At 36.9% G+C, this 27,029-nt stretch overlaps 1 protein-coding gene across 9 annotated transcripts in view; it reads left to right on the top strand.

The window, feature by feature from the left end:
* LOC120540046 (voltage-dependent L-type calcium channel subunit alpha-1C-like) overlaps positions 1-27,029 on the top strand; it is a 1,017,626-nt gene that overhangs the window by 635,070 nt on the left and 355,527 nt on the right. For all 9 annotated transcript variants that reach the window (XM_039770507.1, XM_039770503.1, XM_039770506.1 and 6 more), the window contains exon 6: positions 4,815-4,961. In XM_039770507.1, coding sequence (XP_039626441.1) covers positions 4,815-4,961 — 147 coding nt within the window. The remainder of the gene's footprint in view (positions 1-4,814; positions 4,962-27,029) is intronic.

Here is a 27,029-nt window from a genome sequence, read left to right as displayed (position 1 = left end):
TTATATTGCTTTGCCTAAATTCCAAATAAAGGCATACAAAATATTTATCAAGTTGTATGCAAAATTTCACACCACAACAGACAGAAACTACTTTGTTTAGGACTTTGGCAATGGAGGCATCTGCAAAGAACTATTGCCAAAAGCGTGTTGGTGCCTGTCTCAGGTGCAACTATAAGTGGAGCAATATACTGATTAAACTTTTATATTAGGCAAAAGTATACTTCTGGCTTGGATGACATAAAAACATTTTACTGATATGCTAGAAATTAGTGGAAAATTTGTAAACATGATAAAACACAAAAACTTGTATGAAAAAGGAAATTTTGTGTTAGTTTTGAGTGTCTTAAAGGCAACGTGTTTCTTTTTGGACTTGCACTCTGTGTGTAATAAGCAAACTGACCTCTTTAAAGAATATCACTTTGCAATTCAATCTAATTGGTGAATCAGTGTAAACAGGAAGGTAGAACAATAAGAAGTGGTGTCATTTGCAAAATTTTCTCAACAGCAATGGTGGCAGCATCACAAAGGAATAAGTAAGAGAAAATCTGTACTTTAATCGGTTCAAGAGAGGTGAACATCTATTTCAGTAGCTGAACAGTAACAAGCATTTTGAGGGGCAAGAACAGTGCCACTGATCACAGTTAATTAGTAATACATTTGTTTTTGGTTTTTAAAAACCAACCCACTTTTTTCATGTGTCTTTGTGACACACTGGAGATCTCCCTTAGTGAATTGAAGACTAGTGTTAAACCTGCGGTCAGGTCTTTTTTGCCTCTGATTGGTGAATCAGAGATGTTCCTCAGAGTTGAGGTGGAGGGTGTGAAATCGACCGCATCATGAGCTAGGAACACAAATGTATTGTGTGACAATACCAATCGCCTAGGCAATCCATCTTTACCTACTTTCATTATAAAGAAAACAACCCAGTATTTGAGAAACACTGGTATATACAGATCCACTATACTTGTATGTAAAAAGTGTATTAAGTATACTGTAATATGGATTTTTGACCATATCACCCACTAAAGTGGCATCCATATGAGCTGTTACCCTATGCATTAAAGGAAGCTGTCAAGTTGTTATCTGTGCAGTAGTTTTAGGAGGGCCTCCAGATGTAACTGAGATAGACAGGCAAGCTAAAAAGATGCATTTGCAGCAATGGCCAAAGTGATTTTCTGTTTATGGCTTGAGTAAATGTGAAGACAGGGAGAATCTGTCTGGGACTCAGAGTCTCAGAGTTCTACCAGACTATTGAAGGCCTTTGGAATGTTATACAGAATGTCACCCAGGCAGTTGTAAGAAATACCTCATCTAGTGTAATTAGAAAAGAAGTATCACTTAGTGGATCACCAACTGTAAATCTGATGAATGTGCCCTTCTTGAAGGAGACAATGGCACAGAAGTGTCTGTGGCATCCAGGTCCATCATTGTTCCCAAAGGTTGCTGCCATGATTATAAAGCTTTGTAATGTTAAGCCACAGATGTGGGTTTGATTAGGAAAAAAAAATGCTGAAAGCACTGCATAGTGTGAAATCACTGCAGCCTAATATACATCTTCAGCACTGTCTGGAAAGTGGGGGCAGTGTCCTGACACTGGCAGAATTGTGAGGTGGTGGTCCCCAATTGCAAAAGGGGACAAGAATGTGTGTTCCAGTTACTGAGAGACCATACTTCACAGCCTCTCTAGGAAAGCCTTGCTAGGTCACTGAAATGGAGACCTCTAATTTAGGAGAAAGATTGTGGATTCCTTCATAGCTGTGGATGAATGAGCCAACTCTTTATCCTTGCACAGTTTATTGAATGGTCAGAGGAGTTTGGCATATTTGGTAATATAGTTTGCACCTTGTAGTCCTAAAAATGCTCATGTCTGTGTACCCTGTTTCTTGTGGCAAGTGTCCTCATTTGATAGAGCTCTTAGGTTTCTGCTGTATGACACTTTGGTACCTGTATTTGGAGAATGAAGTTTGATGGCTTTAAATCATCTAAACAAAGGAATCCACCAAGGGTGCATCTTGTCTCCTCCACGATTTTCTTGGAGAACCTATCAAGAGTTTAGAGCAGGGTTTCTTGAAGTATTTTTTTTTTGGGCCCCAATATTGCCCTTCTTAGTGTTTTCAAGACCCTTTCCTTGACACTCATCAGAATGGGTTGGAAAATCAGTGCCATGATTGAGTTAGAGAATCATTGCAATCGCCAGAGGGGTGGATTTTGAGGAGGATTGTCAGAACAGTGTCAATTGCTTAATCAAGCCTACAGCAACCTACTTTGCAAACAATACATGACCCATTCACATTAAACAAAACAGTGGCTCACAACCCATATTTTAAGAAACTGTGGTTTAGAGGGAATTCGGTTTTGTCCCAAGACATGTATCACTGTTCTTTGAGTATGATGATGTCTTGGTTTTATCAGACTCTGAAATCTGGCGTGGTCTGTCCCAGTTCACAGCCAAGTATGATGGGTTTAAAATGAGAATTTGTAATGGTCCTCATCTCTAATATAGAGGAATGTTCCCTGCAGAAAAGATTTAAGGTTCTCCTCCAAATGGTGGGGATCAAGTTTCTCTGGTACTTGTTTATTAGTGAGGGAAGGGATGATCATGGGATTAAACAATAAAAGAGTTGCAGTAGTTTTACAAATCCTGTACCAATATGTGGTGATTAAATAGGGAACTAAATCAGCAGACAGGCTGTGAATTTGACCATCTGTCAGCGTTCTCACCTTCAACTGTGGTTATGGGCTCTAAGTAGTAAATGAAAGAATAAGACTGTGAATACATGTCAAAAATAAGATTCTTGTGCTAGGTTATTTTTTTTTTTTCAGTTTTTTTTTTCATTCATTTTACCTTGTCAGTTTTTCAGAGAGATGTTAAAATAGTAGTGCTAACAGATAGTTGATTAGTCATTGCCTGCTTAACGTATGTATGACACATATTTTTCTTAATTTGCTCTGTAAGTAAAATTAACAATATAGTATATTGATTAAGCAGATATGGCACAAGCAGTCAACAGTAAATATAGTACTGCCAAACTACATCAAAGGAAATAAGGGAAAAGGTGATCAATTCAAGTTATGTATAGTTACAGAGCACATGCTTGATAATGGAAGGAAAAATAAGTATTTGTTTTATATAAATGGCACTAAAATGGGTATGTTACATTAAGTCAAGTGTATTTACAAACAACCCATACTGATAACAAGTACTAATGATAATGATGACTAGAAATAAATCATAAAACTGCTAAAAAAAGAAAGAGTAATACAACATATGTTGAAGGGTAGTCTTTACTCTAGCTTAAATGTCTCTTGAAATAGTAGGGATATATATTTGTTTGAGGACTCTGGAAGAAGAGGCAGTAGTGTGGCTTATACAGTCGATTCAGAAAGTATTTAGACGACTTCATTTTCTGCACACTCTTATGTTGTAGATTTAATGTGATTCATCCACATATGTGATCAATCTACACTCAATAACTCATAATGGCAAAGTGAAAACATGTTTTCAGAAAGGTTTACAAATTTATTAAAAATCAAGAACAGAGAGTTTAACTATTCAGACCCTAAATTCAGTGCCTTTTTGGCAGCAATTAGATAGATAGATAGATAGATAGATAGATAGATAGATAGATAGATAGATAGATAGATAGATAGATGCCCCTACTGCTTAGAAGAATCCCCATAGCATGATTCTCGCCAGGCATAGTGCTTTAAGTTCTGCACTAAGAGTTCAATGTTTGTCTCTTCAGATCAGAGTATCTTTAAATGCTGCTTGACAAACTCCAAGCTGGATGTCATATGTCTTTTATTAAAGAGTGGCTTCCATTTAGTCACTCTACCATATATGCCTGATTGATGGAGTGGTGTGGAGAGGGTTGTCCGAGTACCTCTGAAGCTATGGGTTCTGAAACCATTGGGTTCTTGAACACCACTCTGTCCAAGCCCCTTCTTGCCAGGTTACTCAGTTTGGCTGCATGGACAACTCTATGAAGAGTGCTGCAGGTTAAAAACTTTTACAATTATTGAAGCAATTAATGTGGAACCTTACCTGTATATACACAGTTGTGTGCCTTTCTAAACAATGTCCAATCAGTTTAGTTTGCCAGAGGTAGATTCCAGTAAATTTCTAGACACATCTCAAAGAGAATTAAATCAAATGGACCACCTGACCCCAATATGGAGTACCACAGCTAAGACCTTTCTGAAAACATGATTTATCTTGGTTATTGTGGGTTACTGCGTGTAGATTGATGGGTGAACACAGCAAATGTATCCATTTAAAATTAAATGTACATCATAAGAAAGCCTGCAGAAAGTGAAGGGATCTGAATACTTTTCATAATTCATTGACTATATTCTATGATGAGTAAATGAGAGAGTCATTATATCAGGTACTCTCAGGAACTCTTCTGTTTGGACAACTCTGCCTTTTTTTTACTTTATTTAAGTCCCCACCATGGTCATTAAATAAATAATTTATTCTGAATAGTTTGGCCAGTTTATTTTTCTTTAGGTTGTCTTCAGTGAGGAAATACTTAAGATGAGGTTACAGAAGTAAGTTTGTTGGCATGTTTATTTCATAATTGTATGAAGTCATGTCCTGTTTGCTTAAATATAAAATAGCTTTTTTTGCTACTCTGTATAGTACAACCAAATAAAACCATTGCCAGTGTTATTAAAAATGCCCATATTTAGCACTGTTGTTATTAAAGTACTGACTATTTTGTGTTAAAAGTTACAGTTATTTTATGGCTATTCCTTTTGCATACCAACCCATCTTCCTAGGTTCCATTCATAAATATTTGTATTTTTTTCAGGTCTTCAGGTAGTTTTAAACTCCATCATCAAGGCAATGGTTCCTCTACTACATATCGCCTTGTTAGTGCTTTTTGTAATCATCATCTATGCCATCATTGGACTTGAACTTTTTATGGGTAAGATGCATCGAACCTGCAAGATAGGCAGTAAGTATTTATATATTAATATGATTGTATATATGTGTTTTTTAAAGACAATTTTCAGATATTGAGATGCACAGTCACCCCCATCCATGCTAGTTTATGTCTTGCACCCAGTGCAGCTCTATTATAGACACTGTCTCTTGAGATTCTTAAGTAGATTTAAGTCAGTTTGTTTGATGAATGCTTGGATAAGTGGATAATTCAGGTCTGAAATTCACAACCTAACCTTTTTAACAATGTAAAATATACTTCTGTGCTACTCTTAATATATTTCTGAAGTCTTGGAATCAAACTATTAATTTATACATTTTAATAAATAAATAGGAATTGCTATTGTTGGAATAAAATGAAAACAGTACACTTAATCAAAAGTCATTGCCTTTCTGTTAGCATGCGCAGCCTGCTTTATTTATTACAAGACCACAAAGAACCAAATCCTACCCAGGCCTCAATACAGGAAAGAAAACATTGGATTTAGTGCCTATCTCTCCCAATGCAAATTATCTTGCACATAGTCACAGTCGCTTATGCTGAAGCAATTCAAGATTACCATTTGACAAAAATGCATTTTTTTTTTGGGGTTGGGAGGAAAACATAATGCCCAAGATAATGATGCACACATAGACAGTGACTAGGTCACAATTTGGCCTTTACTAAGGCAATAGTACTAAATAGTGTAGTAATGTGCAACCGTTCTTTGTCTTGGTAAAAGAAATTCCAGTGTCACTACACCTCATTTCTTAAAAAGAAAACTGATAGGCTAAATAGACCATAGTCCATGAACTTTATTTTGTCATTTCTGGGGTTGTGCTACATAAGCCCTATAAATATCTATTTTTATTTTCATAGTGTGTATTATAACAGAGTATTATAGAAATGCAAAATAAAGCAAAATAAGCAAACAACCTATAACAAGAGATCTCAGTTTATTCTCTGTAAGCATCAATATAAAAACAAAAGTCATGGTTATGGCGTGATGAACGATGTCCTTCAATGGTTCTTTTATTCACATTATTGTCTTCCTCTCACCTGATGCATTTTATCTTTAAAAATTGGTGATTTACTGAACAAGACTACTTAATTCATTAATAATCACATTGCTATTATTCTGAGTCTCAAGTCCCACAGAATCTAGTGATTAAATCTGTTGAGAGCAAGTATATTTTAATTACTTATATGAAAAAAATTACTAAACAAAATTACTGATAAGACTGCACAAGTGGGCTGGCATCATTTCTGCGAATGTCTGATTCTTCAAAAGTTGAACATTCCCAAAAGTTTATTTAATATATAGTTCAGTCACATCAAAGTGATACATTTAGCTTTTTTCATCACTCTTGTCTTGTGGCTTTTGGCATGTAAATCATGTGACATGTTATTTAATTATCATAGTTTTTTTTTTTAATTAAAATTTCTATGTCACTGGTTAACAATTTGGAAAGTGCGCTAAGACAGCTTCTTGTCTGGTTGAGGGTATGTGGCAGTATTCTGAGCTGGACAGAACATGCCACTTTATCCCTGCCCCACAGCATTTACGCTTTTATCAATTTCTGTTTCTCTCTCCAGTTGCATACACACACACAATAGAACAGAATAAACCGGTCTCTCACTATTCATAATTTCTCTGTGCAGAAATGTGTTTTTATGAATTTGTAAATCTTATTTAGAAATACATTCTTAAAAAATTGCATCTGAAAAAACATGTGCAAGGAGAGGAGAGCAAGATCCCAGCTGATCACAGGATTGAGTCTTGTGTTTGGTTTAAAAATGTTGATCTTTTGCTTTTTTGCTATTATAGTTTTTTTTAAGTGTTGCATGCACAAATGATGTGTTTTTGAGCTTTTTTCTATTATAGTTTGTTTGTTCCATTGTATCCAATACTGTACTGTATAGCATTATTGTTTTTACTTGCACACAAACATATACTCTAGTGAGTCAATTACGTTTGTTTGAGATCTGGTATATATCTTTACTACATGGAATTTTTACTATGATCTCTTTAAATACAAGTAACATTTTCACTCTTTATGAGAGGTAGCAGTTTGAAATTGACATTGAGGAGTAATTCTGTGAGGTGGGAAAAGGGGTTAGAAAGAATTATGAATATAGTGAAGAAAACTATGATGAGGAACAAGGCCAACATTAAATAAATTTAGTTACAAATTCCTTGTTAAAAAATGGCAGTGTATCATGATCTTCAACCACTGAAAATAATGGAGCAGCCACTGAGAAACTAATGGAAATGATTCAAGATACAGTGTCTGGTGTCCACAATAAATAAAAAAAATTCTGATTTCAATGATTTTATATCATAGCTTATTGACGTACTTTTACTGAATGACTAATATGAAAGGGAGACTAGTGTTTGGCTATTGTTTAGAGGGAGGAAGGTGAAAGTGACTTGCAAACATACACGGCAGGGTGAATTTCTTTCTTTCTTGAGTGTATTAATTGTGTGTTGGGGTTACTACTACCAGCTCATTAGCTGTCATGCCAAGCTGGGCTGCTGTGTGAACTGTTTTGCTATGTTTACATAATCCATGGAGAAATCAAGTTTGTCTTTGCATGCCTGTTTTGATCAGTGCCTGAAGATGATCTGGGTGTATTTGAAAATATCTTTAATAGCACAAAGCACTGTATGCGAGTTTTTTGGGTGTAACATTGAAAGTGACAATTGTAAGCGCATGGTGTTAGAGCAAGGTACTTTGTGTGCTGCACAGTTCACCTAAATAGCCATCTAAGGTTGTGTGGTTTACTGATACTAAAAAGTATACCAGGTGATTGTTTTGGTTTTTTTTGCTTCTGTACCATTTTGGTATTCATACTAAGGTCTGAAAGCTGGTATCAATACCAAAGCCATACTTTTAGTACCAATCCAACACTATAATCATCACAAATAATTAGCCTATGACATATTTCTAGGCAAAGAAAAAGAGGCTAAAAAGCGCAAACAAGCAGAGCACATATGCAAGTTTAAGTATATATAATACAAGACAGCAAATTTCAACATCAAGTTTGCAAATAGCAGCAGCTTGGGGAGCTAACACGGCTTAATACCAAAAACACGAGGTAGCCTACTTAAACCTGTTTATTGAAGCTGCCATGTCAAAAAGGCTACACGTCAAATGCCATCATTCAGAAAATGGGTTTCTTCTCTTGACCCCAAATTAAACATGCCATGTGCTCCATGAATAAATGGTACTCATCACACATGAAATTGATGCAGTAATACAGTATATCAAATAAATGGTCAAACAAGTATAGAAAGTAACCCTTTGTATAGATGGAAGGAGTAGAAAGGGCTTGACAAGTTTCTTTTTGGGAATCTGTGCATGCTTTCACCAAGAAGCCATTGCTTGTTAAGTTACGACACCTATATCATCTACACGCAGGGGAAGCTTTAGCAAATGCCATTGACTGTACTCTGGATGAATCAGATATACTAGAGGACAAGGCTATGATAATAGTGACAGACAACGGAGCAAAATTAGTAGAAGCTGTAGTTATATTGCAGACTATTACAATTGATATACTGTATATGAGGTAAATGTTACATTGATTTTTTTTTGTTTCATCCATCCTTTATTTCATGGTAAATGTGTGCATGCAAATCAAAATATTATCTGTGTATAGAAGAGTTAATACTTAAGTTCCTATTAGAATTCACATAAGTGCTTGTTTAGATATAAGAATAGAATGTTAATATTTCATAAACTATATGGATAATGAAAGGATTTATTTTATTCACTATAAATTGGCATGATAATAATTTTGAACACTGTTAAAAATTCTAAGGTACAAGACAGAAATATAAGCATTACTGAAATAATTTAAGGGACTTTATAAGGGAAGAGATACAAAAATGTGTTTTACGGGAATCACTTCAGAAATATTGGAATGTCAATCACTTTTGCAAATGATTTAAATCCTGGGATTAAACATACTGTAAAAGGGAGGAATGTGCACATACACAACAAAATATTTTTTTATTAGGAAACTGCCTACTGTACATGTTTTTGGCAACTTAATTTTTTATTTTCTAAAAATAATTAGTAGTTTTTTGATCAATTAACTCCTGGCTTACCTATGTGCACTGGCCACTCCTCATCTTCAAAGAACAGTAAATACAGCAGAGTTATTAGCTAGTAAAATTATTAGCGAAAACCCAGAAAACCAGTCTTGGCCATCTGAAAGTGCTCCACCTGAAATACTGAAATATCTGGAGGAAAGTAGGCAAGGAGTTTTCACTGGCATATTTGTTGAGGTCTGGCACGCCAAAGTGGTTGTGAATCTTAAACGTAGCCCTGTGGCTTTTAACCTTGTGTGTGCCTCATAAGCAATTATTGAAAACATATTCTGGGCTTGTAGACAGTTTCTGTCTGGGTTGCAAATCAGAATGACCACTTCTCTGCAGCACAGATTTTTCCTGAAAATTACCAGAAAGATGTATAACTGAATCAAACTTACAGTCAGGCTCTGTTTTGAATCTGTTTTATGGTGGAACTTTATTAAAGTAAATTGTGTAATGCAGAAAAAGTATTTTGCTTTATACTATTTAAATTTTGATTGGTAATTTGCATCCAAAAGTGCAGTGCAGTTTGTTCTACATACATATATTTTATGACCATTTATCTTATAAAATTGTTCATATTCACTGTTTTTATTTTTATTTGGTTTTAACAGGATATACCTGTATGAGTCTGCTGACAATAAACAAATATATCCAATCATTTCACAGCAGGAGTTGCCTACATTGTGATCGTCACTTGCACATACAGTATACTTGGCATAAAGCAATGACCCTGTTGGCACTGGTCATCATTTACAATGTCTTTAATGTTTCTGCTTGTAGCACCTTTGTGGTATAGTTCAAAATTTGCACAGGATGAAATGCTAAAACACCTTTTAAGGAAAGACCCAATCTGAGGGAGTGTTTCTCATGAGCCATTGCCTTTTGCAGAAAATAAGATACCAGTGTTGCGTTACTTAGATGAAAAATAAAGTCATGACTGTCCACCAATTTCCATAGACATATTATAATTCATGTGTTTGGATACATTCTTGAACAGTGATGAAGAAACATTCTTCAAAGAGAACATCCTTTATATCTGTTTAAAAATGTTAATTCGTAATTTATTATCTTCAGTCTTTTATTTTTGGTTTAGGGATTTATACCTTTTTTGCAACATAGGTGCATAGAGGAATGAGTCAGTTTTCCCTGTAATAGCAGATGCCACTGTGGTTGATAATCTACAGTTATTTAAAAAAAATCATAAAACATGTTTTCATGAAATGTATATTGTAACAAGAAGAGACTCGAGGCAGGGCAAGGTTTGGGGCAGCCATCCGTTTAATGCGGTTCCCTGGCTGCAAAAGCAAATGATTCATGTAGACAAGTTTACACGACAGAGTCCAAAACAGAACTGCCTCCCAGAGCAAAGGTGGGAGGCTTTATAGGACATTGGGCGGAAGTGACGTTGTCCTTGGGGCCGGGACCAGAAGTGATGTCGTCCTCGTGGAGCAGAGCCTGCACCGGGTCCTTCCTGACCCCCCAGCGCACTCCCCGCCCTGAAACTCGGCCCCGGTACTTTCCTACCTGGTTCTTTCTAGGGTCGTGTCCCGGGTTCTTCAGGGACATCATCCTGTCGGCTACGCCACTGTAACAAGAAGAGACTCGAGGCAGGGCAAGGTTTGGGGCAGCCACCCGTTTAATGCGGTTCCTTGGCTGCAAAAGCAAATGATTCATGTAGAGAAGTTTACACGACAGAGTCCAAAACAGAACTGCCTCCCAGAGCAAAGGCGGGAGGCTTTATAGGACGTTGGGCAGAAGTGACGTCGTCCTCGTGGCCGGGACCGGAAGTGACGTCGTCCTCGTGGCCGGGACCGGAAGTGATGTCGTCATCGGGGCTGGGACCGGAAGTTATGTTGTCCTCGGGGCCGGGACCGGAAATGATGTGTCCCGCTATGAGGTGGTGGCTCCTGGTGGGATATCCCGGAAAAGACCTGTAGGGAACTTAGAAAGCACGTCAGCGTAAAACCCGCAGCCCTCGGGGGCAGATGTATAATCAGTCCTCTCTAAGCCCTTCAGCTGCCTCCTATGTACACGTGTGTGACAATGTATTACTAGTTTCTCACAGTCACATGGGTAATTTTGTATTGAAATGAATATTTTGTTCAGTATAAAGTAAATAGTGTATTGGGAGTATTAAATATACAATTTAGAATAGGTAATTTACAGCACCCGTTAATATTTTTTGGTGCGTTTGCATATACAGTAATGTGAAAAGCTTATTTTTGCTTATTTTGTTCTTTTACTCTTCTGACAGCCACTCTTGATGGCAAAACAAATCCCCAGTGCAAGTTAGTCAAACACTAGGGGCCTCACGTATAATGCCTTGCGTAAAATTCACACTAAAACGTGGCGTATGGACAAAACTTGAAATGTGCATATACACAAAAAAATTCAGATGCATGAAACTCTGTGTAACTAAAGTTCTAGTCATTTTCCCTTTATAAATCCCAATAAACATGAATTTTAATGCACATGCACAAGCCTACGGCCCCACCCCTTCCCATCCAAGAATTGTACCCATTTGAATATGCACACCAATATAAATAGCCCATTCCATTCAGTATTTTGTTAAAAGACAATCGTAAAAGCATGTGTAAAAAATAAATTTCAGCAAATGCGAAATGGAGGGATCTGCTCAGTGATGCTCAGTGAAGTGGAAGCAATGGAAAAAACATGCTATTTGGTGGCTTAAGCAGTGGTATAAGCAACAGAAGGAAACTGATGGAGTAGCAGGGTGTAGTGTAGACACTCAGAAGTTAAAGTTCAGAGAGTCTCACAGTGTCCGAAATAAAAAAAGTGGTCAGATATGAAAGTTGATGTGAAAAAGTGAGTCACATAACACCCTCTTAGTGTGAACACCACTGGAGGAGGTAGTGGAATTCCAGGGTTCAAACTGTTTGAGCAGTGAACTGCTGCAATTAGTGGTGAGACACTTATAGCCGACATTTAACCATGCTTCTGTGGACGCTACTGCTATGCAAGCGTTGTTCGGTTTATACTTGCGTGCGTACTATATGTAAATTTGGAAGCTTCCACCATGTGGCAGTGATAGATATCATCACGGTGAGAAAACGTTTGGCTTAACTGTGTTATGAATTGCCTGAGACATCCATTCAATTCCAAGGACACCTTGCCACAAAATCTCTGAAAGGATGTTTAATGATTACATCCAATAATCCAAGGATGTTCCCATTCTAGCAAGCATCGGGCGTGAGACAGAAAAAAAAACTGCTGAACAGGGCATCAGCTCATCGCAAAGTGAACACAAGCATACACATACACTGGCATCATTTTAGTGTCACCAAATCCCCAAAACTTCATGTCTTTGGAGGGAAACCGGAGCACACTGTGGAAACCCACCAGGAAAACATGCCAATTCCTGGCAGGGAACACAAGGGATACAATTTCCTGTCATCGTGATGCCACAACATGTGTAATTATTATCAGTATTCAATATTTATTTATTTTTATTTTTTTTATTTTTATTAATTTTATTACAATCCATACAAAGCAATCAAGTTTTTACAAAAAGAAAAATTGAGTTAAGAAGAAGAAGAACACCAAACACAGCTGTTAATGGGTTAGGAGGGATTGTGAGTCCAAGGCTATCTGAAAGGTAATTAAAAATTTTTGTCCAGAATAATGTTAATTTGGTGCAGGCCCAGAACATGTGACCTAGTGAGGCTGGGACTTGGTTGCAACGTTCGCAGGTTGGATCATGCCCTGGAAACATTTCGAGAGTTTTAGTCGAGACAGATGTGCTCGATATATAATTTTAAGTTGTATAATTGTATGCTTTGCGCATATGGAGCTCGAGTGAATTCTCTGCATTGCTACTTTCCACTCCTTTTCTGATATATTAATTGAGAGATCTTTTCCCAGTGTCCTCTTGGATCTTTGAAAGGGAGGGATTGTAAAATGATTTTATATATTGTAGAGATGGAGTCTAAGTCCTTGAGATTGAGCAATATTTTTCCAGCATGGATGAGGGTGCAAGATTAGGAAAATCTGGAAGGTTCTGTTTAACAAAGTTCCTGATTTGAAGATAGTGAAAGAAATGTGTAGCTGGAATGTTAAATTTGGAATGTAATTGTTCATAGGATGCAAAGACGTTGTCTATATAAAGATCTCTAAGCAAGTTAATTCCAAATTTTTCCAGATATTAAAACTGCATATGTTTGTGAAGGTTGAAAGAGGTGGTTCTCTTGCAGAGGTGCCACAGATAGAAGCTTCTCCGTCTTAAAATGCTTTCTACATTGGTTCCAGATTCTAAGTGAGTGGAGCACAATTGGGTTATTAGTGTATTGCCGATAGCGTGTGTTTATTGGAGCACAGAGCAAGGAATACAAAGAAGTACTGCAGGATTTTACTTCTATTACGGTCCTACCCTGTGTATGTTCTTCTATTTGTGTCCAGGTTCTTATCGCCTGTATATTTGCTGCCCAGTAATAAAACTGGAAGTTAGGTAGAGCCATGCCGCCTTCTGCCTTTTGTCTTTGTAGGGTCGCTCTTTTGATGCGTGGATGTTTTGAATTCCAAATAAATGAGGTTATTGTTGAATCTAATTGCTTAAAGAATGATTTATTAATGTATATTGGATGTTTTGAAATAAAAAGGAGCTTAGGAAGAATATTCATCTTAACAGTGTTAATTCTTCCAGCTAGTGTGAGATGAAGGGTTGACCATCTATGCAAGTCTTGTTTAATTTTTTCCATGCAGACGCGAAATTTTGTTGATAAAGAGCTTTATGTTTACTTGTGATGTTTACCCCGAGGTATTTAAACTGTTCTGCAATGATAAAAGGGTATCTAATCTAATATTATATGCTTGAGAATTCACTGGAAAGAGTACACTTTTATTCAGATTAATTCTGAGACCAGAGATCTTTTGAAATTCTGTGAGTGCTGCTAAGACTGCAGGCACAGAATTTTCTGGGTCCGATATATACAGTACCATGTCATCTGCATATAATGAGATTTTCTGTTCCAGTCCTTCTCTGCTAATCCCCTTTATCTGATCAGTATTTCGACAATGTATTGCCAGTGGTTCAATGGCAATGCAAACAGCAGCGGTGACAAGGGCATCCTTGTCTAGTGCCACGTTCTAGTTTAAAGTAGTCTGAGCAAATGTTGTTGATGCAAACTGAAGCTTCTGGGTTAGTATACAGTAATTTAATCCATGCACAAATGTTGGGCCAAACCCAAACTTCTCCAATGTAGTAAAAAGGTATTTCCATTCAATCATGTCGAATGCTTTTTCTGCATCCAATGATAATAATATTTCTGGGGTGTTTGATTTAGTTGGTGAGTATATTACATTAAACAGGGTCGAAGATTTGAAGATAAGCGTCGGCCCCTAATAAATCCAGTTTGGTCTTGTGATATTACGAGGGAGCACTTTCTCCATCCTTCTAGCTATGATTTTAGAGAGTATTTTAACGTCGTTATTCAGAAGTGAAATTGGTCTGTATGATGCACATTGTAATAAGTCCTTATTTTGTTTTGGAAAGACAGTGATTAGTGCTTGGCGAAAGGTTTGTGGAAGAGATTGGTTATCTCTGGCTTCTGTAAATGTTGCTAATAGGAGGGAGCTAGCTGAGCGGAGAATTTCTTGTAAAACTCTGCAGGGTAGCCATCAGGGCCTGCTGCTTTCCACCTTGGAGTGACTTTATAGCATCTAGTAATTCTGATAATGCAGAGGTTTATCAAGTTCCTCCACACTAAAGCGTCTATTTGTGGTATCTGTAATGTATCCAGAAATGCATTAGATTGTGTATTGTCTTCTTTAAACTCAGTAGTATATAGGGATTTATAGTAGTCTCTGAAAGTGTGCATTATATTTTTGTGTTCGATTTTATCTCCGTTCGTGTTAGTGATTACGAGATTGCGTTGCACTTCTTGCTTGTGAATTTGTTGAGCTAAAAGCTTATTAGCTTTCTCTCCATGTTCATATAATGATGTCTGGATTTGTAAATTAGTTGTTCAGTTTCTTTAGTTGTCAAGAGGTTTAATTCTGAATGTAGAGCCTGCCTCCTCTATGTAGAGTCTCGCTTGGTAGTCTGGCATGTTCTTCATCTATTTTAGTAATTTGCTTTTTATCTCTGCTACTTTCTTGGCTCGGATTTATTTCTGTGGGAAAGATATGAGATAATCTGTCCTCTTAAGAAGGCCTTAAGAGTTTCCCAGAGTATTCCTGCAGAGATCTCAGGGGATGTATTTGTCTCTAGAAAGAATTTGATTTGTTTGGATATAAATTCAGTACAATTCTCGTCAGCTAATAGAAGCGGTTGAGGCCATCTGCGGGTGAGTGTATGGGGCTTAGTAATTTTAGCTCCAAGATCATAGGTGCATGGTCAGAAATAACAATAGCATCGTATTTACAAGATTTAATCTTAGGCAAGAAGTTATTGTCTATAAAGAAGTAATCAATCCTTGAGTAGCAATGATGTACTGGTGAGTAGAAAGAATATGTTCTTGAATTTGGGTTTAAAAACCTCCAGGGATCTGATAAGTTGTGATCAGTTATAAACTTTGTAATTATCTTTGTAGTGTTAGTGGCCGTTCCCCCTGTGGAGGAAGTCCTATCTAAAAGTGGATTTAGAACACAATTAAAGTCCCCAGCCATTATAACTTTATGAGTGTTCAGATTGGGAATGGATGCAAATAAATTTTGTATAAATTCCTTATCATCAACATTAGGTGCATAAACATTTATCAAAATCATTTTACAGTTAGATAAGTCTCCCATGACCATTACATATCTCCCTTCAGGATCCAATACTACATCTGATGCTACAAATGGTACTGTTCTATGTATGAGAATTCCCACACCTCTAGTTTTCTTTGTAAAACTAGAATGGAACATTTGGCCAGTCCAGTCTTTTGCAGCGGAACTGATCCTTGCTTAGTAAGTGGGTTTCCTGTAAAAATACTATTTTAGCATTTAGACCTGTTAGGTGAGAAGTACTTTCTTTCTCTTTAATTGTTGATTCAGGCCTTTAACATTCCAGCTTACGAAGTTAACTGTCCCATCATGGAGACACTGATTCTGAGTTTTTGATGTCATTTTATAGTCTTAACTGGAAGTGAGACAGTTTAGGTCTTAATTTCCTATGTCCCCAGAGTTGTTGCCATGCAGCTTATTATTACGTTGGATAGTTATAATTATAAAGATTGAGAGGATAGATTAGGTATAGATCAGGCCTGCTCTCTTTCTCTCCCCCCCTTAACCCCCCACCCTCCCTTTTTGCCTCCCCAAATGAGGCTAAAACCCACTTCACGCAGTCCCAGTCCTCTGACATACCCAGAGACAGAGCACGTCCAAAGCAAAACAAGCCCCAATGCAGCGGCGCTTTAGGGTTAAAAGATAGAGATATCTCTTACCAATATAGTCTTAAAAAAAAAAGAGTTTTGCACTTAAAATATATATATAGTCTTCAGCAATTTTAGTGCATTAAGATGATACACCCAGATAATAAACCTGGGGAAAGTATTCAATATTTAAATGAAGTTAACGACTTATCTGTAAAGTGTAACATACACACCTTAATGCATTTCATCATGAAAACTATATCAAGTTTAAATCTAAGGATTGTAATTGTGCAGAGAGCTGGAATATCATAAATGTAATGTGTTCTGTGTGTGGCAATTGCTGCAGTCAGTTCAGGAGGAAGGACCTGAAGCACATAGCAATTAACAACTTGGTCAGTTTTAAGATGACGTTTACAACAGTCAACTTTAATTATAAACTACGAGGTTAAAGAGGATATTTCAAGATTAAAGCCGAAATTTGTACTTTAATCACAAAAAACCTGTTCACCATGCCCTTAATTTTTTTATCTATGGCCCAAACACACTGACGTGCATTCTGATACTTTTGTGAAGGTGCAAAAAAAAAAAAAAGACAGCGGAGAATATGGCATGTGAAACTTTTTTTTTTGTTCTTTATTTCGCCTTATACAATATCTCGTAGTAGGAATTTGTTAGTTTTCGCATACCCCTTGGGGTCAGAGCACAGGGTCAGCACTCCTGGAGCAATTGAAGGTTAAGGGCCTTACTCACCCAGCTGAGTAGGATCTCTTTTGGCAGAGACAGGGATTTGAACCGGCAACCTTCGGGATACCAGCGCAGCTCCTTAGCCTCAGAGCCATTACATTGTGTCATTACATTGGGGAATATGCAACGCTTAAATATAAAAGGACCACAAATGCATTTGTATGTCGCCATTTTGCTTCACCACATTGAACCATTCATCAAACATTGAAGCATGCACGTCAATCCCGAAAGATCTGCATAGCGGCTTTCTGTTGCATGTAGATAGTAAACAGGGACACTGACATCACATTCCGACATTTATCACACTACGCCCCTCAACTTTTTACTAGTACAGCAACTCGCTGGGAATGCATGGCAACCATGATGCATGTGCATATGCATTTTGAGCATGGACTATAAACGGGCCTTAATGTTGCACTTTTTAAGTCAGTCTGTTGATGATTGGGTAGGAAGCTACATCTTCAGTGGGTTCCTGCTGTCACCAAAGTTATTGTTTTATATGGTTACATCATACAGATAACTTACAGTTTTGACCAAAGGGGTAATATTAAATGTTTTATCTTACTGAGAAGCCAGCAATCACACACAACACCATTTTCAAGTTTTTTGCAACACTGCTATTTCTCAGAATGAATAAATCATGAGTTGAGCCAGGCCATCTTGCCATAATATTAATAAGACGCATTTTTGCATCACAGGTAATTTGCACATTAATAGAGTGGGAATGTTTTCTATTTACATAAGCTAATTTATTCTCTGAAGGCGCCTTTTTAGCAATATGTGTACAGTTGACCGCTCTGATTACATTTGGAAAACCAGACATTGCTTCAAATTGTGCTTTGATAGTTGTCTGTTCATCCACAGTGTAAGCGGATAATACCATACCATTCTGCTGTCATGGTGTGACTCAGTGATGACTCGGAAATACCTGATCGGTCAAGCAGTTCACGTTGAAATGTTCCTGTGGCTAAAAACACAAGGGCAGACAGAACTTGCAAAGGAATAGATAGAGCAAAATTCCTCAAAATCTGCCTTTGTAAAGCCAGCCACAGTTCAGCATATAGCTCCAAGAGGGTTATGGGACAAGAAATCAGTATGATCTCTAAATACGCATTCTCTTCTAATTCTTCCATTTGCAATGTCTTCTAACAACACTACAGCAGCCAAGGTAGCAGGGATTTTTTGGCAATTCCATGCACCGTTATATTGTTACAGAATGATTACAATCAAATGCCTTAAATTTGTAAACAATATACAATTGATTTCTGTGTATTTGATAAAGCCCACATCATGGATGCGAATCTCAAAAAGAAATGGAAACCACACAGAAACAGTAGCACTGCTTTGATTCTGGGTGCCACCTTTGCACAAAACCCGAGCTGAAATGTGCATACGCATGGTCTGAGACTATTGTGAAAATGTGTGTGAAAAGTGTAGTTTTTGTACATCTCGATGTGAGCGTGGATACTGGCATATGTAACATTTTTGTGTGTACACACCGTTTATACATGAGGCTCACTTAGGCTTCCTGCTGCTTAAGGTAAATTATCTGCAAAAAGAAAAAAAGTTACATATCTAGAAATAAAGAAAGAAAAGAATTATTTAAGCATCATCTTCACATCACTTGAATTGGCATCTGCTATCTATGGACTACTATGTCACCACAAGGCTGTTTATGTCATTTTATAACTACATGATGTTGTAAACTACTACTAAAAAGTATATATTTAAATTAGTCTACTAATACATGTTATTGCATTTTGTTATTAATGTTATTTTTTCTTTTACTCATTCTTACAAAAATATTCAGAAATAAAAATGTGGAAACTGACTCTTTGAAGTATCTTTGAACTTCTTAAATGTACCTAAATGTTACAACTGTAGTTCACTTTCCAACTCTATGTTGCCAAAAAACAGCTGGATCAAATGTAATCTACTAAAAAAAATCTGTGTGCTAATTTTGGTAGTAATATGAATATGGTGTTTGTGTAAGTGTTATTCTCTAACATTCCTGCAACACTAAATTGGTTTTTGCTTAAAATTTTATCAGAATTTAAGGTTTTTTTTCTTTTTTGTAATCATATTGATGGAAAGAAATTATCGTTCTTACTACCTGGGAAATTTACTAAAGAATAAATCTCATCAAGTATTGTTAATTTCAGTAGATTATCCTAGTTAGATATTTATATGATTAGTAAAAGTGAATCAAGAGTAACAATCACTTTTTCTAACTAATGAGTGCATTTCACATAGAAATAGCTTTAATGCTGGGAAATCTGTTACCCATATTATAAACTGCTTTGAGTAGACAACATCATGCTACAATACATTTTAAAAAATGCTGTTTTCTTATATGAGGGAAAAACATTGTGACGCAGCATCTACATCGGCATCTACGTGATATACTATAGATCGCAAAAGTGAGTATGGGTGTTTGAGGATGGGATAGATGTTAATGTGTTAAATTGATGAATTGCCTGCTTGGTGGCTTTGGTCCAATAAACATAGAAAATTGCAGGAAATGTACTACAGTTACAGCCAGCAAGAATGATTTTTTCCCCAAATGGTTACTACCATACTATATTTTATTAAGTAATACAAATATTAATTGAATTCCAACACTTGTTATATGGGTTTTCAATTAACCTATCATGTTGTTCTTGTCCTTGTGGCCTGTATGAACTAGCATTTACAGATTAACATGTTACTACCTTGACATAGGTAAATTGGAGTTTTGACTTGTGTAATATGTTTTTAATGCCCAAGGGCATTTTGCATAAATTGGTCTGATTTCTCAATTTTTTTTAAAGCGTCAAAGCCATTTTTACTTTTTATGTATTTTAATATTTTGTGAATATGGAAGAATTTTAATTTTTAGAAACTCTAAATTTGAACATGGAGTAAAAAGTTCATTTTTAATAAATTTTTTATGAAATACAGTTGTTAGTAAAATGTCTTACAAAACTCAGGCATGCTTTTGTGGAATACACTCCATATATAAACACAACATTTCACATCTGTTTTCTTCTAGCTTAGCACCCTAAGCACAAGATGGGGAAATCTAAAAACAAGTAACTCCAGAGAATGTGAGCCATGAGAGTATCCTATATTGTGCACTGTCTAGTAATTGATAAGATTTGATTTAAACCTTTTACATTATTATAGTAGCTTTACCTATTTTGGACATTCTGCCATACTGTTCTATTAAGTTTAGTATCTCTAGTATGTTATGCATAATTTCCATGACCAAAAGAAACTTTTGCTTTATTCAAGCAAAGCTTGTAGAGTTTGCATGCTCTCCCTCTGCCCACGTGGGTTTAATGTTTCTTCTTGTAGCACCTTTGTGTTATAGTTCGAAATTTGTACAAGATTAAATACTAAAACACCTTTTAAGGAAAGCAATTGACTAGCACCTTGTCAAGACACTGTACCTGCCCTGTGCCCAGTGCTTGTTGAGATTGGGTCTGGCTTCCCCATGGCCTTTCCCTGGGTAAGAGAATTTAGATTATAGAATTATAATTGAGAGACATAATCTTAAAAAAATATCTGAATATTTTCAGACATTCATGCAATGTATATATTAGTGATGGGCACCTGTTGATTGTATACGATTACAGTTCATGGTGCCATGATCCAATTATAAAGTGATTCTTGATGCATCTCGATTTTTGACTTGTATAGTATACATATTTTTTTCCACACTGTATGGCCTCTTGTTTCTTTTGAAAACAAAACCTTCTGAGTTTAAATTCTTTGTTTTGAATTGTTTAAGATAGAAATAAACTAAATTCCTTAATTTTTTTTTAACTTCATAAATTGTAAATGCAGAAATATTTTGTGTGTTACTTTTAGTCTTTTGTATTATTCATTGTGGTGGATGTTGACTAAGTTGTGCAATGTCTGGTAATTTGTGTAAAGCTGGATCATGACATTTTACAGTATTAAATTTTGCTGTGCACATTCTGACAGCCCCAGTTAGTTAGTTTCCTGCTACACTGGCAGTCTTTTGAGAACAGATATGATATTTGATAGTCTTTACTAGTACTCGCCTTATAAAGCACCTGAACATCTTTATAGGGTCAATAGTCTTGTTTACAGACTATTAATATTTGGACAGATCATTTAAATTTAAGAAGCATTTCTTTTTTTGTGCGTCTCTAATTTCAAAACCTGGACAATTGTATTCTCTTGCTGAATCATTTTTTTTTGTATTAATTTCTGTTATAATCATGGCTGGTAGTTTTGTGATAAGATAGTAAAACGCTAGGGCTGAGTATTAGCACTGATTCGGTTTGATTTCAATTCACAATATCCCGATTTGATTAGATTTTATCTTCATTAATTATTGTGTTTTTTTAGAGATTACTTAACCATGCATATTGAACATAAATATAATGCGACAAATTTCAGCAACACTTTGCTTGAAAGGTTTCTAAATAGTGACTTCATAACATATGCATAAGCATGGAATGACATTTAAGAAGCAGTACTTGATCCGTAATGAACAGTTAACTTTGGTATTTGCAAGATGTTCCATAAAATAACCTTGCTCTTTAAAAATGAAAAAAAACTGCATGATGTGGAACAAAATGTCCATGTTTAAAAAAAAACAAAACATTTTTAAAAAATCGGAAATCACCATAATTTCAACCAACATGTATCACTACGTCAGAGTTCACACATATTAAGGACTCCTTGTTTTAATACAATGCAGTGGCATCTACTTCAAATGAAATATTGGTTCTTCGATAATAAGTATGTTATTCAGTGACTTATCTATATGTGTTAAATCTCTGTGTAGATAGTCTTCAACTAAACTATCAGTCAAATTTATTCCCCTACTAGACATTTAAACTAATTATGAATTAGTTGAAATTCAAGATACAGAGGGAAGACTCATGTCTTTCTATAAATCTACAAGTTACACATCTTCAGTTGCTCACATGTAGCAGTTGTATTCATCAGTCTCAAAAATGCATTCTCACAGTTCTCTTCAGACATAAAAAGAAGCATTTTAAAATGAGAATACAGTACAGTATAGAGCTAATACTTACTGCCAGTAGATCAATTAGTTGTCGTTTTTCCTAACATTTCTCATGTCTCATTGAGAGTAGACAACAAAGATGACAGTCTTAGTGATTACAGAGTTTTAGTACTCACTTCCATTGTGATGAAATGCTTTGAAAGGCAAATGCAAGGAAGCAGCAAAGATAATTTTACAGTTACTTTCAGTCAGCTTCAAATTTGCTTATTTTCTTAATCTGTCCACAGCTGCAGTGGCACAGTGGCACAGTGGCGCAGTGGTAGCACTGCTGCCTCGCAGTTAGGAGACCCGGGTTCACTTCCCGGGTCCTCCCTGCGTGCATGTTCTCCTCGTGTCTGCGTGGGTTTCCTCCCACAGTCCAAAGACATGTGGATTGGTGATTCTAAATTGGCCCTAGTGTGTGCTTGGTGTTTTTGTGTGTGTCCTGCAGTGCGTTGGCACCCTGCCTGGGATTGGTTCCTGCCTTGTGCCCTGTGTTGGCTGGGATTGGCTCCAGTAGACCCCCGTGACCCTGTGTTTGTATTCAGCGGGTTGGAAAATGGATGGATGGATGGAAAGAGAAGCCAAGAACAGTGAAAAAACTGCTTAAAACCATACATTGGAAGTTATAGGTCTTTGAAGCCATTTAATAAATACCGACAGATGACATAATAGGCCAATATCATAAGGCCAGACAGTGCAAACCTTGCTCATAAGTGACTTCAAATAGATCTTTGCTTATATATGCTCCACAAAAAACAACAAAAAAATTATTTATAAATAAGCACTTGATATATGACATTTATCCACCTCAAATGACTTTTATATAAATTAACTGTATATAACATAAATACAGTATAAATGACAGTATATTTGTATAGAGTCAGAGTACAGGAGGCTTGTGGAGAACTTTGTGTGGTGGTACAGGGACAGCAACTTGCAACTCAACATAAGCAAGACAAAAGAACTGGTGGTGGACATCAGCTATGCCATGGAGCCTCTGAGACCACTCACCATCTGAGGGAAGGTCATGAAAGTGGTACAGAGCTATAAGTACCTTGTTTGTCCATATAAACAATAAACTGAACTCATCTGACAACACAGTGGTGCTGTACAAGAAGGGTCAGAACAGACTGTACTTACTAAAAAGACCTGAGTCTTTTGATGTGTGCATCAAGCTGCAGGAAATGTTCTATCAGTCCATAGTTGCCAGTGTGGTATCCTACACTGTGGTCTCCTGTTGAAGCAACTTGAGCTTAAAAGAAGCACAATGCCTGAACAAATTTATCAGGAAAGCCTGCTCCATTGCAGGGCTTATCCTGGACACACAAAGCTGTTGTGGAAAAGAGGATGATGACAGAATTGTATGCCATCATGAAAAATCCGCTCCAGCAGGTACTCTCTTGGAGCACTTTTAGCCACAGGCTCAATACAGCACAATGTGCTAAGAAGTGCCTCTGGGGCTCTTTTCTGCCCACTGCTATCAGGCAGGGCCGAGTTTAAGATGAAATTGGGCCTGATGCTGCAGCGCTAAAAAGGCCTATTTTTTCTCGGCATTGGTGCATGTGCATTCGACACTCACTGTACATGCGCAGTCAGACTGACCAAGGAGCCTTAATTGCTTGCAACGCAACCAGCCAGCCTTTATTGAACATGAATAATAATAACGACGTAGTATCGTAACAACTCGAGATTAACATCAAAGTATGCAACATCAGCATTCAATAGCAATTGTCTAAAAAGTGCACTTAATGCAGAAAACCTAACAATGAAATACACAAAATTTTGCAATTCTCTTACGAAACAGAGTAAGAAAAAATGAATTTGCAGAGACATTGGGTCAAAGTGACTCAGTTCGGATGCCTAGACACAGTGTTACTTATTATACAGTTACTATTGTTCTTTGAGCTGTGACGTTCATATTTACGTCACAGCGCAAAGAACAATAGTAACTACAGTGGTGTGAAAAACAATTTGCCCCTTTCCTGATTTCTTATTCTTTTGCATGTTTGTCACACAAAATGTTTCTGATCATCAAACACATTTAACCATTAGTCAAATATAACACAAGTAAACACAAAATGCAGTTTTATTATTTAGGGAGAAAAAAAATCCAAACCTACATGGCCCTGTGTGAAAAAGTAATTGCCCCCTTGTTAAAAAATAACTTAACTATGGTGTATCACACCTGAGTTCAATTTCCGTAGCCACCCCCAGGCCTGATTACTGCCACACCTGTTTCAATCAAGAAATCACTTAAATAGGAGCTGCCTGACACAGAGAAGTAGACCAAAAGCACCTCAAAAGCTAGACATCATGCCAAGATCCAAAGAAATTCAGGAACAAATGAGAACAGAAGTAATTGAGATCTATCAGTCTGGTAAAGGTTATAAAGCCATTTCTAAAGCTTTGGGACTCCAGCGAACTACAGTGAGAGCCATTATCCACAAATGGCAAAAACATGGAACAGTGGTGAACCTTCCCAGGAGTGGCCGGCCGACCAAAATTACCCCAAGAGCGCAGAGATGACTCATCCGAGAGGTCACAAAAGACCCCAGGACAACGTCTAAAGAATTGCAGGCCTCACTTACCTCGATTAAGGTCAGTGTTCACGACTCCAACATAAGAAAGAGACTGGGCAAAAACAGCCTGCATGGCAGATTTCCAAGACGCAAACCACCGTTAAGCAAAAAAACATTAGGGCTCGTCTCAATTTTGCTAAGAAACATCTCATTGATTGCCAAGACTTTTGGGAAAATACCTTGTGGACTGATGAGACAAAAGTTGAACTTTTTGAAAGGCAAATGTACCGTTACATCTGGCGTAAAAGGAACACAGCATTTCAGAAAAAGAACATCATACCAACAGCAAAATATGGTGGTGGTAGTGTGATGGTCTGGGGTTGTTTTGCTGCTTCAGGACCTGGAAGGCTTGCTGTGATAGATGGAACCATGAATTCTACTGTCTACCAAAAAATCCTGAAGGAGAATGTCCGCCATCTGTTCGTCAACTCAAGCTGAAGCGATCTTGGTGCTGCAACAGGACAATGACCCAAAACACACCAGCAAATCCACCTCTGAATGGCTGAAGAAAAACAAAATGAAGACTTTGGAGTGGCCTAGTCAAAGTCCTGACCTGAATCCAATTGAGATGCTATGGCAGACCTTAAAAAGGCGGTTCATGCTAGAAAACCCTCAAATAAAGCTGAATTACAACAATTCTGCAAATATGAGTGGGCAAAATTCCTCCAGAGCGATGTAAAAGACTCATTGCAAGTTATCGTAAACGCTTGATTGCAGTTATTGCTGCTAAGGGTGGCCCAACCAGTTATTAGGTTCAGGGGACAATTACTTTTTCACACAGGGCCATGTAGGTTTGGATTTTTTTTTCTCCCTAAATAATAAAAACCATCATTTAAAAACTGCATTTTGTGTTTACTTGTGTTATATTTGACTAATGGTTAAATGTGTTTGATGATCAGAAACATTTTGTGTGACAAACATGCAAAGAAATCAGGAAGGGGGCAAATAGTTTTTCACACCACTGTATATAATAAGTAACGCTTTGTCTAGGCGTCTGAAAGTCGGACTTCAAATTTCATTCTGTGAATTATTTTGAGGTTAATAAAGCAAAGGAAAACTGTTCATCTTCCGGAAAATTCTCTCATGTTTTCATCTGGGCCTAATTCAGGAATGGGCCTAATGCTGCAGCATCAATAGCACCCACCTGCTATCAGGTCATAATATATATTATTTGTTTGTTTGTTTATTTATTTATTTCACGATTGATTAATTGATAGATTAGCTTTATTATTTGTCCTGTGAGGCTTTGTCCTTGTTTTTATGTTTCTGCTGCTGTGTGCATCTGAATTTCCCCAAGGGATTAATAAAGTTTGTCTAATCTAATCTAATTTATTATTTCAGTTTAGTTGAAATATTTACATAAATATAATATTTATGTGCATTGTAAAGTGGAATATGTATTTATTTAAGAAATGAAGTGAAATGCTGTTTATTCTTCTACATTTCTGAAGTAGTATTCTAGATGTCAATGATGGGTAACTCAGCTAATATTTCAATAAGATATCATATCAGATACTTCTGTTAAGTGGCAACATGGATAGGAGTGCTATCATCTAAGAGATTGCACATTAAAGAATACTAGGTGACAACATGCACATTTAATTCTTGAGGATTGTAATATTTTTGTCTTCTTTAGGGCAGCAGTAGCTCAGTCGGTAGAGCGGGTGGTCCAGCAATCGGAGGGTCGCAGGTTCGATCCTGGCTCCCGGCATGAGAATGCAGCTGTTGTGTCCTTGGGCAAGACACTTAACCTACCTTGCCTGCTGGTGGTGGTCGGAAGGATTGGTGGCGCCAGTGTTCGGCAGCCTCACTTCTGTCAGTGTGCCCCAGGGCAGCTGTGGCTACATAGTAGCTTATCATCACCAACGTATGAATGTATGGGTGAATGACTGTTGTGTTGTAAAGCGCCTAGGGGGGTTCTTGAACTCTAGTTAGGCGCTATATCAAATACCCAAATAAATGGGTGTTTAGTGAACAGAATGATTTTCCTCCTTGAGATGTGCAATTTTCCTTTTGTGGAATTTGCATTATCAAGCACAATATCAGAGATGCACATAACTATCTGACTTCACAGGAAACTGGATATGCTTTTGTTTTGTTTGTACTAGGATTGTTCTGATAGACAATTAATTGGGCCACTGCAGTGATACCCACATTATTTCTTTAAAATCTGTCTTTACCTGTGTGGTTTGTGTCAAAATTAGAACAATGAATCGGAGCACCATGCATTGATAAATTGTATTTAAGCAGTAGAGATTAAAATGTTAATTTCAAAAATGATTAATGGTAAAAAGGGTACATAAACATTACAACACTAAGCAACCAATAAGCATCACTGAC

This window comes from Polypterus senegalus, chromosome 12 (assembly GCF_016835505.1).
Source record: "Polypterus senegalus isolate Bchr_013 chromosome 12, ASM1683550v1, whole genome shotgun sequence".
Classification (NCBI taxonomy): Eukaryota; Metazoa; Chordata; class Cladistia; order Polypteriformes; family Polypteridae; genus Polypterus; species Polypterus senegalus.
Note: the sequence above shows the minus strand (reverse complement) of the source record. Positions and strands in the feature narration are given on the sequence as shown.